This window comes from Onthophagus taurus, chromosome 5 (assembly GCF_036711975.1).
Source record: "Onthophagus taurus isolate NC chromosome 5, IU_Otau_3.0, whole genome shotgun sequence".
NCBI lineage: Eukaryota > Metazoa > Arthropoda > Insecta > Coleoptera > Scarabaeidae > Onthophagus > Onthophagus taurus.
The window spans coordinates 10,021,161-10,037,436 of NC_091970.1; the positions used below are offsets into that span (position 1 = coordinate 10,021,161).

The 16,276-nt window shown below is 33.8% G+C and overlaps 2 protein-coding genes across 4 annotated transcripts in view; one reads left to right on the forward strand and one right to left on the reverse strand.

Annotated features, from left to right (window-relative positions):
• The window catches only part of LOC111419220 (prominin-like protein), a 79,098-nt gene that overhangs the window by 61,077 nt on the left and 1,745 nt on the right, over nucleotides 1-16,276 (reverse strand). The window lies entirely within an intron of this gene.
• On the forward strand, nucleotides 1,524-9,910 carry LOC111420189 (Nuclear distribution protein nudE). 3 transcript variants are annotated; one of them, XM_071195720.1, is made up of 9 exons: nucleotides 1,524-1,597; nucleotides 1,817-1,994; nucleotides 2,051-2,204; nucleotides 2,282-2,555; nucleotides 2,608-2,727; nucleotides 9,000-9,088; nucleotides 9,291-9,394; nucleotides 9,599-9,663; nucleotides 9,740-9,910. In XM_071195720.1, the coding sequence occupies exons 2-8, from the start codon at nucleotides 1,909-1,911 to the stop codon at nucleotides 9,615-9,617; spliced, it is 846 nt and encodes a 281-aa protein (XP_071051821.1). In that variant the 5' UTR covers nucleotides 1,524-1,597; nucleotides 1,817-1,908; the 3' UTR covers nucleotides 9,618-9,663; nucleotides 9,740-9,910. The 3 variants fall into 3 exon arrangements, with proteins under 3 accessions (XP_071051821.1, XP_071051822.1, XP_071051823.1); XM_071195721.1 differs by lacking the exon at nucleotides 9,291-9,394; XM_071195722.1 differs by lacking the exons at nucleotides 9,291-9,394; nucleotides 9,599-9,663.

Below are 16,276 nucleotides of genomic sequence, written 5' to 3' on the forward strand. Positions count from 1 at the left end.
TGGCATTTACCAAATCTTGCAGAATCATTTTCTGACTTATGATCTATATTTGTCTTTTAAAACTATTTGCGTGCCAATGCAGTATCTGGTCTTCGAACTTGTTTTCTTCCAGCATCTTGAATACTTTTTGCATGTTGGTCGAAACGTGTACATTATGACAATGTTGTCTACTTCTTCTTTTTACTTTAAGACATTAGCCTTGTTTACTAATTATTAATAGCCTATGCTGAGAATTTGAGTTCCAAATTTGTCCTATACCATATGGAGGTCCTTGACTATCCTTACTAGCCTTGAGACTTCCAAAGGTTCAACATGGAATCGTTTTATGGCCCATCTCATAACGTATCACTTAATTAGCCGAAATCTTACTGTACAAATCCGAAATTTGTGTTGATCCAATGTTTAGTTTTAGATTTATGTAGTATCTTCATATTGTTTATGGTCCCACAAGGTATATTCTGATAATGGCTTAAGCGTCCTCATTTCCGCTGTTTTGAGGAGAATTCTTTTTGTGATAGCATTTTCTGCCTTATCTCTATGGTATATGGCACCTTGTTTTCTAGGCCACATTATGTTTATCAAGTAATCTGATATCAAAGCTCCTTTCATTGTTTGAGCTACAACTTCTTCTTGGAGGTTTCTGCTGCTAATAACTTAGCAAATTAGTTTCAGTTCTTCGTTTCCCAACTTATAACGCTTTCCACGTATGTTATTATTTCATCCATGATCATATTGGAGAATTGGTTTGTATAGATATTCTGAGTGTCACTCCTTTCTCTGTTCTTATTTATTGTCCATATATTGATAGTCAGTTCCACGACAGTATTTATGCATCTTTCTTGATTTCTAGGAATAACACAACATCTTATTCGATCAAAAGCTTTTGTAAGGCCAACATGTACGAGTTGTTACTTTAATGGAGTTTTATGTTTCAGGATTAAGTCCAGTTTTATGAACTTTCCAGTTTAATATAGAACTTGCAACATTGTTTGTCTCCTAGTTTTCTACTCTATAAAACTACTGTTCTAGACAAAGTCTGATAGTCAACTCTAGGAACTGGGTTTTTCTCTAATACCGTAATATCAATTGAAACACCTTAAATATAAGGCTATATAAGCCAATATATCTTCTTTTCTGAAACAGATTCCTTAAAACCATGTTTAAAGTATATTTTTCTTCATAATTCGTAGTTTGAGTGAACTTCACTTATAACCCCATTAAGGATTGATCTATCATTTATCTCTGGATATTTTTAAATGTTGTGATCTCATTGTGATATAATGAGTTAAATATAGAGTTAATTTAATTAATTATATAAAATATTTATATTTTTAAACATTGACGTAACTTTAGTAACTTTTTTGTTTTTAAGGTTGGTAATAAAAATTTTAAATTATAATTTTAATTAATTATTTAGTAAATTAATAATATCATTTCGATTTGATTATAAATTAATAAAATAAATAAGATTGAATTAAATTATATCTAAAATTAAATTAAATAAAGAATAAAAATGTATTTAAAAAAAATCCACCGCCATTTTGTGTTGGTAATGAAACTGTCAACTGTAAACGATTGCGAATAATTTATTTAGCTCGTAAGTAGATCGACGAATTGTTTATAAAATTATGGTGATATTTAACAAATAACGGTTAACATTCGCCCCCGTTATGAAAAAAATTAACCGTTACTTATTTCGCACAAAATTTTTCTAAATAATCGCAAACCCTGTAAAGTGGGTGACTCACATGTGACATAAAACAAAAAAAAACTGCATCCTGAAACGAAAATTTACATATTATCTAAAAACTTTCAGAATTCATCATTTATGTGGTATTAAAAACATAGAAGAAAGACCACAACATCAACATTTCCACTTTTTGAACCTTGACCTTTTCATTGTTCAACATGGACCGCGGCGATCGACCCAATTTCAACACAATCGAGGAAGAATTAGCTTATTGGAAGAATTTATGTTCGAAATTTATGCAGGAGTAAGTTAAATAATCAAAAAATTAATCAAAAATCTTATCGATTTTGTATTTTATAGAAGAGACACCGTACAAAATGAATTTGATGATTATGTTGCTGAATCCCAACAATTAGAAAAAGAATATGAGGTAACCATCGAGCAGAATGAGAAGAAAATACGCCAATTAATGAGTACGAATAATCTAAATCAAAATGAAATAGATTCACTTAAGGTAAAACATAAAAAAAATAATTTGAGGTTATAAAAACATAACCTAAAAATTAAATATCATTAAATTGTCAATTTTAGCTAAAATTAGATACAATTAATAAAGAAAGGGATAACTTAGAAGATGATTTACTCAACTTAAAGAAAGAACAGGTGGATTTCCAACGAAAAATTCGCGATTTAGAGCAGAAAAATGATGATTTAGAACAAAGCCACCGGATGATAACAGAAAGTATTAATGCAGTGGAATCAGTTTTAAACAGTGCAATAGAAAGGAATGCTATGTTAGAGTCAGAAATTGATGAGAAAGAAACGCTGAAAGAAAAAATTCAACGCCTCACCGACGAAACTAGAGGTAAATTTGTTAAAATTTTCAAAAAAATTGTATTAAATCGATTTAATTTCAGAGTTGAAACAAGAACTACAAGTACGCGAAACGATTCCGGATAACGAACGAATGATGAACGGCCACGTCGATTCGAATCGACTTACGGTCGAGCACGAGACTCAAACGACACCCATCAAACGTAAGCGATTGAAAAAGTTTTTGCAATTTTTACGATTACGCCGACTTCAGTTTTAATTTAGTGTGTTGTGTACTTAATTGATTTATTAAGTAAGATAAAAATAGTAACAAAGCTCAAAATTTTGTGCTAAAAAGTAATTTTTTTAATTAGTAAATTGTACTTAACCTCAGAAAAAAATTTTTTTTAAATAAAGTTGTAATTTAAAGTTTTTGGGTTATATGGTATAATTCAAGAATCATTGTGTCGCTTAAAAATCGACAAAAAATGTAAAATTTAACGAAAAATCACTTTAAAGTTTCGCTTTTTTGTGACATCATCATATTTTTGCAGCACATTTGGTTAAAACGCATGTTTTCGGGTGAAATACTGTTGTTTCTTAGGTTTTAGACGCACTATTGCTATCAGAAGATTAAATGTTGCTAGTAAAAGACTAAAAACTGCTTGGAATGAGGAAATACTATTTCAAAAAGTTACCTACTGCTTCTAAAATGCTAGATACTGCAGGAAAAGACCACAACTTACTTGGAAAAGACTAGATACTGTTTTCAAAATAATACTTATTGCTTCCAGAACGCTAAACACAATTGTTAAAGGTTTTGACCTACTTGGACAGGCGGAATACTGCTTCCAAGAATACTTACTGCTTTCAAAAATTGTAACAATTGTTTGGAAAAGAAATATGCTTTCCAAAAAGCTACCTACTGCTTCCAGAATGTTAGATACTGTTGGAAAAGACTAATAACTACTTAGAAAGAAGAGATATGCTTTCTAAAAAACGTACCTACTGCTTCTAAAATGCTAGATACTGGTAGAAAAGATTAAAATCTGCTTATAGAAGATTAGATAGTGCTAACAAACAACTAAAAACTGATTGGAAAGACGAGATACTGCTTCCATAAGACTACCTACTGCTTTCAGAGCGCTATATACTACTAGAAAAGATTAAGACCTGCTTGGAGAAGACTTAATGTTGCTGGGAGAAACTACTATCTGCTTGGGAAGACAAAATACTGTTTCCAAAAGACTATTAACTACTTTCAGAATGTTAAATATTGTTGGAAAGACTACTAATTGCTTGTAGAAAGGTAGATACTGTTGGCAAAAGACTAATTATTGCTATTAGAAGATTAAATATTGCTAGAAAAAGACTAAAAACTGTTTAGAAAGAGGAAATACTATTTCAAAAAGTTACCTACTGCTTCTAAAATACAGGATATTGCAGAAAGAGACCACAACTTACTTGGAAAAGATTAGATACTGTTTTCAAAATAATACTTATTGCTTCCAAAACGCTAACACTGCTGTTAAAGGTTTTAACCTACTTGGGCAGGCTTGGTTTTTGCTTTCAAAGACTTTAATAATTGTTTGGAAAAGAGATATGCTTTCCAAAAAGTTACCTACTGCTTCCAGAATGTTAGATACTGGTGGAAAAGATTACAATCTGCTTGGAGACACTAGATAGTGTTAACAAACAACTACAAACTGATTGGAAAGACGAAATACTGCTCCCATAAGACTACTTAATGCTTTCAGAGCGCTATATACTACTAGAAAAGATTAGGATCTGCTTGGAGAAGACTAATATTGCTGGGAGAAACTATTATCTGCTTGGAAAGACAAAATACTGTTTCCAAAAGACTATTAACTATTTTCAAAATGCTAAATATTGTTGGAAAGACTACTAATTGCTTGTAGAAAGGTAGATACTATTGGCAAAAAACTAATTATTGCTATTAGAAGATTAAATAATGCTAGAAAAAGACTAAAAACTGTTTAGAAAGAGGAAATACTATTTCAAAAAGTTACCTACCGCTTCTAAAATGCTATGTACTGGTGGAAAAAATTACAATCTGCTTTGAAAAGACTAGATAGTGCTAACAAACAACTACAAACTGATTGGAAAGGCGATACTGCTTCCATAAGACTACTTGCTGCTTTCAGAGTGCTATATACTACTAGAAAAGATTAGGATCTGCTTGGAGAAGACTAAATATTGCTGGGAGAAACTATTATCTGCTTGGAAAGACAAGATACTGTTTCCAAAAGACTATTAACTACTTACAGAATGTTAAATATTGTTGGAAAGACTACTAATCGCTTGAAGAAAGCTAGATACTGTTGGCAAAAGACTAATTATTGCTATCAGAAGATTAAATACTGCTAGAAAAAGACTAAAAACTGCTTGGAAAGAGGAAATACTATTTCAAAAAGTTACCTACTGCTTCTAAAATGCTAAATACTGCAGAAAAAGACTACAACTTACTTGGAAAAGACTAGATACTGTTTTCAAAATAATACCTATTGCTTCCAGAACGCTAAACACTGCTGTTAAAGGTTTTGGCCTACTTGGAGAGGCGGAATACTGCTTCCAAGACTACTTATTGCTTTCAAAGACACGAATAATTGTTTGGAAATGACATATGCTTTCCAAAAAGGTACCTACTGCTTCCAGAATGTTAGATACTGCTGGAATAGTCTAACAACTACTTAGAAAGTAGAGATATCCTCTTCAAAAAAGGTACCTACTGTTTCCAAAATGCTAGATACTGGTGGAAAAGATTACAATCTGCTTGGAGAAGACTAGATAGTGCTAACAAACAACTACAAACTGATTGGAAAGACGAGATACTGCTTCCATAAGACTACTTGCTGCTTTCAGAGTGCTATATACTACTAGAAAAGATTAGGATCTGCTTGGAGAAGACTAAATATTGCTGGGAGAAACTATTATTTGCTTGGAAAGACAAGATACTGTTTCCAAAAGACTATTAACTATTTTCAGAATGCTAAATGTTGTTGGAAAGACTATTTAATGCTTTCAGAAGATTAAATACTGCTAGAAAAAGACTAAAAATTGCTTGGAAAGAGGAAATACTATTTCAAAAAGTTGCCTACTGCTTCTAAAATGCTACATACTGCGGAAAAAGACAACAACTTACTTGGAAAAAAAATTATTATAATTTCTGGATGTCTTATTCATCATAACCTCAAAAAGAACACATGGCTAAAACAATAATGGCCGAACTAAATTAACAACATTAAAGAATCGACCACAAAATAAGACATCCAGAAGAAACGAAACAAAAAAAAGTGACAATACCATTACATACAAAAAGATTATGTCTTTGAGAATATTATTTATTGACGTGGCTAGCTCCTGAAGATGATTGCAACTAGAAATTGAAACCGGTAGAGGTTAAAATAAAAAACATCCATCTTCTAAAAAACACATAGTTTTATTGCGTTACAACATTACTTGGAAAAGACTAGATACTGTTTCCAAGAAGACTATTTATTGCTTTCAAAGACTTTAATAATTGTTTGGAAAAGAGATATGCTTTCCAAAAAGCTATCTAATGTTTCCAGAATGTTAGATACTGCTGGAATAGACCAATAACTAGCTGGAAAAGATCAAGAATTATACAATCTGCTTAGAGAAGACTAGATAGTGCTAACAAACAACTACAAACTGATTGGAAAGACGAGATATTACTTCCATAAGACTATTTACTGCTTTCAGAGCGCTATATTCTACTAGATAAGATTAGGACCTGCTTGGAGAAGTCTAAATATTGCTGGAAGAAACTATTATCTGCTTGGAAAAACAAGATACTATTTCCAAAAGACTATTAACTATTTTCAGAATGCTTAATATTGATGGAAAAACTACTAATTTCTTGGAGAAAGCTAGATATTGTTGGCAAAAAGTATTTAATGCTTTCAGAAGATTATACAGGCTGTCCCGAAACTCAACGTCAAACGGATACTGGGTGAGAGGCCAACCCATACCTGTTCTGGGAAAAATAAGAAAAAAAATTCCATGTCTCTTAGCTAAGTGGTAATAGACATATCTTTGAAAATGTTAAAAATCGTTCCCATAGAGTCATATCTTTAGGTACTAAGGTCAGAAATGTTCGCGATTAAATAGTGATTTTTTTAATAATGATTAACCATGCTACTGTAGAAGTCACAAATCAGACAACAAAAGTGGTTAGTTTTAGGTTGAAAGATTTATGTCTACTAAGTTTGACATAGAATTTCTAAAAAAAGAGTAGTACAGAACCCTTGGCAAGTAATTTTAAAAGATGGCCTGATTAGTCAAGTTTCTAAAATAGCACAACACTTGCCATTTTTGTTTACATAAAAAAAATATTGCCTGTTTTTCTGCAAAAAAACATGTAATTTAGAAAATTCATACTTTCGTATGCTATTTGTATTTCCTCCAAAATAATTTAACAACTTTGTTAGAAGATGTGCAGATTTTCAAAAATATGTCAAATAGCACTTAACTAAGTAACATGCATTCTTTTTTTCTTATTTTTACCAGAACAGGTATGGGTTGGCCTCTCACCCAGTGCCCGCTTGAATTTGAGTTTCGGGACACCTGTATACTATAAGGAATGATTAAGACTTGCTTGGAGAAAACTAAATATTGCTGAAAGAAACTATTATCTGCTTGTAAAGATAAGATACTGTTTCCAAAAGACTATTAACTACTTTCAGAATGCTAAATATTGTTGGAAAAACTATTAATTGCTTGGAGAGAACTAGATATTGTTGGCAAAAGACTAATTATTGCTATCAAAAGATTAAATACTGCTAGAAAAGACTAAAAACACCTTGGAAAGAGGAAATACTATTTCAAAAAGTTACCTACTGCTTCTAAAATGCTAGATACTGCAGAATAAGACAACAACTTACTTGGAAAAGACTAGATACTGTTTTCAAAATAGGTTTTGACCTACTTGAACAGGTAAAATACTGCTTCCAAGACTACTTATTGCTTTCAAAGACTTTAATAATTGTTTGGAAAAGAGATATGCTTTCCAAAAAGCTACCTAATGCTTCCAGGATGTTAGATACTACTGGAAAAGACTAATAACTGCTTGGAAAAAAGAGATATCCTCTCCAAAAAAGATACCTACTGTTTCCAAAATGCTAGATACTGGTGGAAAAGATTACAATCTGATTGGAGAAGAGTAGATAGTGCTAACAAACAGCTACAAACTGATTGGAAAGATGAGATACTGCTCCCATAAGACTACTTACTGCTTTCAGAGCGCTATATACTACTAGAAACAATTAGGACCTGCTTGGACAAGACTAAATATTACTGGCAGAAACTATTATCTACTTGGAAAGACAAGATACTGTTTCCAAAAGACTATTAACTACTTTCAGAATGCAAAATATTGTTGAAAAGATCACTAATTGCTTGGAGAAAGCTAGATATTATTGGCAAAGGCTATTTAATGCTTTCAGAAGACTATATACTGCTGCCAAAACACTACCAAGTGCTTGGAGATTACAATACTACTGGCTGAAGACTAATTACTGAAACTATTCTTCTGTTTAGTGATATCTTTCTGTGTCCCTTCCATTACAGATTTAAAAATTGCTGCTACAACACTCGATTCTTTGTCACCCAGATGCGACATATCTTTTTTATCTTTAAACGTTACATTCGGATCCACCTAATTTATTGATTTATTTCAGAATTTTGTGTAGAAATTCCACTTAGAGTTAGATTAATATATTAGTTGTAATATATTAACCTAACTCAAATATTATTAATATATTATAATTATTATATTCGTAATCTTTATAAAATAACCTTTAAAATGAGTCCAAACATGACGCATTAACCTCAAAAAACAAAAAAATTAGAATAAAAAACATTAAACCCGAAGTTAGCAACAATGAAGATAGCAATTTAATTTTAAAATATTAATACCAACCTTAATTTTACAAATATGTCAAAATTGACGTTGACATTTCTAACCGGAAGTTGACCATAACTTCATTAATATTGAAGATAAATATGTCGTGTTTGTACTCATTTTAAAGGTTTTTTAATGAAGATTACGAATATGTCAAAATTGAGGTTGACAGGAAGACCTAGAACTAGAATCATTCGGGTTAGGCGTCTTGAGAGACGTGGAGCTAAATCCGAATGTTTCTAGTTTTCGGTCTATTGTTAGGTCTAGTATTAATACACAGTCTATCTAACGACAGGTAATTATGCATCGAAAGCCTAATAAAAACAAGAGTGCTTCATCCGTAATTATATGTACGTCACAAAACATGACGTCACATCGAAACTTTAACTTTCTTTTTATTTTGAACGTGTTTTTTGGGTCGATTTTTAAGCCACATGATGATTCTTGAATTTTTATATATAAATTTTTTTGTATTCCTTGTGATGTTTTCAACTAATCGTTATTAATCAATACTTATTTTCGTATAGTTACGATAATTTTTTGTGTGTTTAGGTGAAGCAAACGTGATTGATGCATCTCTTTCCCCATCTTCAAGAATTTTAGCTTTGAATATCGTTGGTGATATAATCCGAAAAGTTGGAGTAAGTTTCTTTTAATTTAACTTAGAGTAGAAATTGTGTATCGTAGATAAATCTTATTATTTCGTCACTCTGGGTTTAGTTAGATAAAGGTTTTAGTTTCCCCACAATTTCAATTATTCAATTATTGATGTATTATTAGATATTTTTTTTCTTGTGTTATCGTTTAATTTGTTAGCATGCTGCATGGTGGTTTGCTTTGCAGTTGTCTCGGTTTCTCTGCGAACAATGTGGACGTGTCAAATGTACAGTTTGCTCACCGACAATCGTCGGTAAAGTCGCAACGTCCGTGGGGGACGCAACATCAAGGTAATAAGAAAAAACGCTTCATGGTGCAAGCTTTCGATTTTCAAATAAATTAGATCATGAAAGAACTCTTTGGTGTAATTGGTTTAATTTTGGTGTAAATTTGTCTTTATAATTTAATTTCTTGGATGTGTGTTGAGTCATTCATTTTCTTTTAATACATTTTAGAATAGCTCATTTTAATTATGACGTAATTTTCGTTTTCAGAAGCTTGAAGCTGAGCTAGGTCAATGTCGTCACGGGTATAATAGAGATTTTGCGGATTTAAGGAGGTAAAATTTTTATATTTAAAAAAGAAATTTGTTTATCCCATTTTCAATCTTAACGCATTTATTTTGTTATTTTAAGGTCCAAACTCACCGGAAGAGGAAGGTTTTCCCCGTCTACTAAATAAATAATAAGCATCCCAACTCATTTTTAACAAGAAAACTAAAAAGAAATCAATTCAATAATAATAATGGCTATTTCCGCATAGTTATAATTTTGTCTGTATTGTTTATATATATTTTTTAATACGTTTGTATTCTTTTATTGAGTGTTTTGCGGTTTTTCTCTTCTCTAAGGTTTTGATTTCCCTTGATACAAGGATCAGACTGGCTAAATAGGTAGGAATATTCCATTACCATATACTTTTTTGCGAGGAACTTGGAAATTTTCGCTTTATCATTTTGTTGATCAACTTAACTTTTTTTTACGTAACCGCTCTTAATTTATTCGCAATAATTTATCAAGTTCAACATATTTTTTAGGATTAATATTAAGATTTATGTAGTTAATATCTCGATTAAATAACTATCCATTTTTTTTGTACATAATAGAAATTAAAAAGAGTAAATTTAAATATATTCCATTATAAATGCTTTACTTAGATTATAATTAATTCGAAAATAAACGATTTTTCTTTGTGAATCTCTTATTATTAAACCAACTTCTCTAAACGACCTCTATGAAATCACTAATCTCTTCTAGACCACAATTCTGCATGTTATAAGCTGCCAACTTGTTGGCAGCATGAGCTTTTCTACATCTAAACTTTCATTCTGCAATCTAAAGGCTGCCAACTTGTTGGCAGCATGAGCTGTCTTATCTTAAGGCATCAATTCTGCATCTTATAAGCTGCCAACTTATTGGCAGCATGAGCTGTCTTGTCTTGAAACATCAATTCTGCATGTTATAAGCTGCCAACTTGTTGGCAGCATGAGCTTTTCTACATCTAGACTTCCATTCTGTTTTTTAAAGTCTGCCAACTTGTTGGCAGCGTGAGCTGTCTTAGCTTGTGATATCCATTCTACATCTTATAAGTTGCCAACTTGTTGGCAGCATGAGCTGTCTTATCTTGTGACGTCAATTCTACATTTTATAAGCTGCCAACTTGTTGGCAGCATGAGCTGTCTTATCTTGTGACGTCAATTTTACATCTTATAAGCTGCCAACTTGTTGGCAGCATGAGCTGTATTATCTTGTGACATCAATTCTACATCTTATAAGCTGCCAACTTGTTGGCAGCATGAGCTTTTCTACATCTAGACTTCCATTCTGTTTTTTAAAGTCTGCCAACTTGTTGGCAGCGTGAGCTGTCTTGTTTTGAAACATCAATTCTACATCTTAAAAGCTGCCAACTTGTTGGCAGCATGAGCTGTCTTAGCTTGTGATATCAATTCTACATCTTATAAGCTGCCAACTTGTTGGCAGCATGAGCTGTCTTATCTTGTGACATCAATTTAAAACCTTATAAGCTAACTTAAAATAAGCCAACTTGTTGGCAGCATGAGCTGTCTTATCTTGTGACATCAATCCTACATCTTAAAAGCTCCCAACTTGTTGGCAGCATGAACTGTCTTAGCTTGTGACATCAATTCTAAACCTTATAAGCTGCCAACTTGTTGGCAGCATGAGCTTTTCTACATCTAGACTTCCATTCTATTTCCTAAAGTCTGCCAACTTGTTGGCAGCGTGAGGTGTCTTATCTTGTGACATCAATTCTACATCTTATCAGCTGCCAACTTGTTATCTTGTGACATCAATTCTAAACCTTATAAGCTGCCAACTTGTTGGCAGCATGACTTTTTCTACATCTAGACTTCCATTCTATTTTTTAAAGTGCCAACTTGTTGGCAGCATGAGCTGTCTTATCTTGTGACATCAATTCTATATCTTATAAACTGCCAACTTGTTGGCAGCATGAGCTGTCTTAGCTTGTGATATCAATTCTACATCTTATAAGCTGCCAACTTGTTGGCAGTATGAGCTGTCTTATCTTGAGACATCAATTCAGCATCTTATAAGCTGCCAACTTGTTGGCAGCATGAGCTTTTCTACATCTAGACTTCCATTCTATTTCTTAAAGTCTGCCAACTTGTTGGCAGCGTGAGGTGTCTTATCTTGTGACATCAATTCTACATCTTATCAGCTGCCAACTTGTTGGCAGCATGAGCTGTCTTATCTTGTGACATCAATTCTAAACCTTATAAGCTGCCAACTTGTTGGCAGCATGACCTTTTCTACATCTAGACTTCCATTCTATTTTTTAAAGTGCCAACTTGTTGGCAGCATGAGCTGTCTTATCTTGTGACATCAATTCTATATCTTATAAACTGCCAACTTGTTGGCAGCATGAGCTGTCTTAGCTTGTGATATCAATTCTACATCTTATAAGCTGCCAACTTGTTGGCAGTATGAGCTGTCTTATCTTGAGACATCAATTCAGCATCTTATAAGCTGCCAACTTGTTGGCAGCATGAGCTTTTCTACATCTAGACTTCCATTCTGTTTTTTAAAGTCTGCCAACTTGTTGGCAGCGTGAGCTGTCTTGTTTTGAAACATCAATTCTACATCTTAAAAGCTGCCAACTTGTTGGCAGCATGAGCTGTCTTAGCTTGTGATATCAATTCTACATCTTATAAGCTGCCAACTTGTTGGCAGCATGAGCTGTCTTATCTTGTGACATCAATTTAAAACCTTATAAGCTAACTTAAAATAAGCCAACTTGTTGGCAGCATGAGCTGTCTTATCTTGTGACATCAATCCTACATCTTAAAAGCTCCCAACTTGTTGGCAGCATGAACTGTCTTAGCTTGTGACATCAATTCTAAACCTTATAAGCTGCCAACTTGTTGGCAGCATGAGCTTTTCTACATCTAGACTTCCATTCTATTTCCTAAAGTCTGCCAACTTGTTGGCAGCGTGAGGTGTCTTATCTTGTGACATCAATTCTACATCTTATCAGCTGCCAACTTGTTGGCAGCATGAGCTGTCTTATCTTGTGACATCAATTCTAAACCTTATAAGCTGCCAACTTGTTGGCAGCATGACCTTTTCTACATCTAGACTTCCATTCTATTTTTTAAAGTGCCAACTTGTTGGCAGCATGAGCTGTCTTATCTTGTGACATCAATTCTACATCTTATCAGCTGCCAACTTGTTGGCAGCATGAGCTGTCTTATCTTGTGACATCAATTCTATATCTTATAAACTGCCAACTTGTTGGCAGCATGAGCTGTCTTAGCTTGTGATATCAATTCTACATCTTATAAGCTGCCAACTTGTTGGCAGTATGAGCTGTCTTATCTTGAGACATCAATTCAGCATCTTATAAGCTGCCAACTTGTTGGCAGCATGAGCTGTCTTATCTTGTGACATCAATTCTATATCTTATAAACTGCCAACTTGTTGGCAGCATGAGCTGTCTTAGCTTGTGATATCAATTCTACATCTTATAAGCTGCCAACTTGTTGGCAGTATGAGCTGTCTTATCTTGAGACATCAATTCAGCATCTTATAAGCTGCCAACTTGTTGGCAGCATGAGCTTTTCTACATCTAGACTTTCATTCTATTTTCAAAAGACTGCCAACTTGTTGGCAGCATGAGCTGTCTTATCTTGTGACATCAATTCTACATCTTATAAGCTGCCAACTTGTTGGCAGCATGAGCTGTCTTATCTTGTGACATCAATTCTAAACCTTATAAGCTGCCAACTTGTTGGCAGCATGAGCTGTCTTATCTTGTGACATCAATTCTAAACCTTATAAGCTGCCAACTTGTTGGCAGCATGAGCTGTCTAGTCTTAAAACATCAATTCTGCATGTTATAAGCTGCCAACTTGTTGGCAGCATGAGCTTTTCTACATCTAGACTTCCATTCTGTTTTTTAAAGTCTGCCAACTTGTTGGCAGCATGAGCTGTCTTGTCTTGAAACATCAATTCTACATGTTATAAGCTGCCAACTTGTTGGCAGCAGGAGATTTTCTACATCTAGACTTCCATTCTGTTTTTTAAAGTCTGCCAACTTGTTGGCAGCATGAGCTGTATTGTTTTGAAACATCAATTCAGCATCTTATAAGCTGCCAACAAGTTGGAGCTTATAAACAGGAGCTTTTAGATTCATCTAGATTCATGTTATTAGTTAAATTTTTTTCAAAAATTTTTTGATGTAAGAGTACTAAAATTTTACGCCATCGTAAAGAGAAAACAAATCTCTATCAAATGAGCCTAACGAAAGGATACATTGTTGATGCTTACCAAGATATATATACTATATTCCATACATAATGGACACCTGTATCACAGAATAACCAGAACTGACAGCTTTGTCGGAACGTTTGATGTTTTAGATTGGCGAGTTTGGGACCTCGATGCTTTGGCGCCATGTATGGCTCCACTGTTTCAGCCATTTTATTGGAGTTTATAATACAGGTTCACACGCTCAAATTTGTATCGTAAAAGAATTATTTATACACAGCATTTTTTTTGTGTTTATACTATTATTTAATAATATAATATACAGGGTGACATAGAAAAAAGTACATTGCATAGTGCCACACAATAGAGGACACACAAAGTTCCTATGAACATGGGTCCGCAAGGCCTACGGTTAAAAGATACGGGGTGTTGAATTTTAATTTTTTTTTATTTATTTGCAAAAACGATGATAAATACTTCCACAATAAAATTTTATTAGTATGATGACCGATTCAATAGAGATGGCACCCTGTATGTATGTAGCGCTCTCCATCAGTAATCACAAAACCAAGATTATATTTGAATTTACCATGATAAAAAACCCCTGTATACCACATTTTATCCATTTTTTGCGTCTCTGGCTAAAGATATTAAAAAAAAAAACAAAAAAAAATAAAATTCAACACCCCGTATCTTTTAACCGTAGACCTTGCGGACCCATGTTCATAGGAACTTTTTTTTCTTATTTTAGCGTCCTCTATTGTGTGGCACTATGCAATGTACTTTTTTCTATGTCACCCTATATACACAATTTATATATAAAAGTAGAATTGCAATACAAATTTTTTTTAATCCATCGTTATTGATAATTTTAAGGACAGAATTACACGTTCTTAGTAATTTACCCAAACAGTTAATGATAAGAAACAGTATTTAATTATTTGAGATACACGTACTTATACATAAACTTATGTATATATCACAAATAGACTTTACGTTGGAGTCAATATGTCAAACTTTTATTAGTAAATAATAAACCGATGTGATATTAGCTCAAAATAAACTCCAATAAAATGGCGATTCACAAGGCCCGATTTTGTCTAGACGGACTCACTGTCATTTCTGGTTATTCTGTGCCTGTATATTATATTATACTTTTCCTCCAATGACGTCACGTTTCCTACATCACCCCGTCAACGTCAATTTGTTCAAGTTGGCCACTTTATAACCAATACACAATGGACCTTGAGGTTAGCTTTTTAGTCTTTGCTCGAGCTGAAACTTTCCCCTATTATATAGTCCTGGTCCCCACCTCAGCTCAATAGTGGGCGTGGCCGGCCGATCAGAATCCAAAGTTGGTATGGTAATAGTGCTGTTGAACTGCGTTCTTTTATATCAAAGAGTGACTAATCCCAGAGCGGCATCGCTATCCGAGCCGCCGGACCAATGGCATGGGCAGAACAGCATCCTTACCCGAGGGTCGCGGAGTAACAAACCTGACGATTCCAACGTGGGGAGAGAGCCGAGCAGGCATTACTGGACATGGGAGGGAGATGTGAGGATTTATAGGTGGTTCGACACTTACCGGTATTACGCGGCCGGGAAGGTGCTTAATATCTGCTCCAGGTAAGTGGTGGCCACCCCATGCTAGGAGCACCCGCACGATGCAACGTCCTTTCTCAAAATCGGCATTTCCGCCGATCAGCTGCTGTCTCTTGCGAGACCAAACCCTAAAAAGGGCGCAATTTAGTTTCTACAGAAACTATATCTTCATGATCCAACCTCACCCATGTACGTTGGTGTCCTCTCGTCCAACTCGGTCTTCTTACTTATTCAAACTGCTTGCAATTGTTAACGAGATCCATTCTTATACCCGAACGCATAATACGTTTCTATAAGAATATACAAACGCCATCTATATGACAAAACGTACGTTAAATTGCAGTGATCTATAACAGTGGTATATTTTGAATTTTAGTATTATTTGATTTAGCGGTGTGAGACGGTTAAATGTACTGTAAAATTCCATTTTATTATCTAAAGTCTGCCAACTTGTTGGCAGCATGAGCTGTCTTATCTTGTGACATCAATTCTACATCTTATAAGCTGCCAACTAGTTGGCAGCATGAGCTGTCTTATCTTGAGACATCAATTCAGCATCTTATAAGCTGCCAACTTGTTGGCATCATGAGCTTTTCTACATCTAGACTGCCATTCAGCTTTCTAAACTTTGCTTACTTGTTGGTAGCATGAGCTGTTTTATCTTGAGACATCAATTCAGCATCTTATAAGCTGCCAACTTGTTGGCATCATGAGCTTTTCTACATCTAGACTGCCATTCAGCTTTCTAAACTCTGCTTACTTGTTGATAGCATGAGCTGTTTTATCTTGAGACATCAATTCAGCATCTTATAAACTGCCAACTTG

Excerpts from the sequence above, each read along its gene's own strand:
- LOC111420189 (XM_071195720.1), top strand. The coding sequence starts at position 1,909 with ATGGACCGCGGCGATCGACCCAATTTCAACACAATCGAGGAAGAATTA. Across the intron at positions 2,728-8,999 it reads TCAAACGACACCCATCAAAC|GTGAAGCAAACGTGATTGAT; the intron begins GTAAGCGATTGA and ends TTGTGTGTTTAG. Across the intron at positions 9,089-9,290 it reads ATATAATCCGAAAAGTTGGA|TTGTCTCGGTTTCTCTGCGA; the intron begins GTAAGTTTCTTT and ends TTTGCTTTGCAG.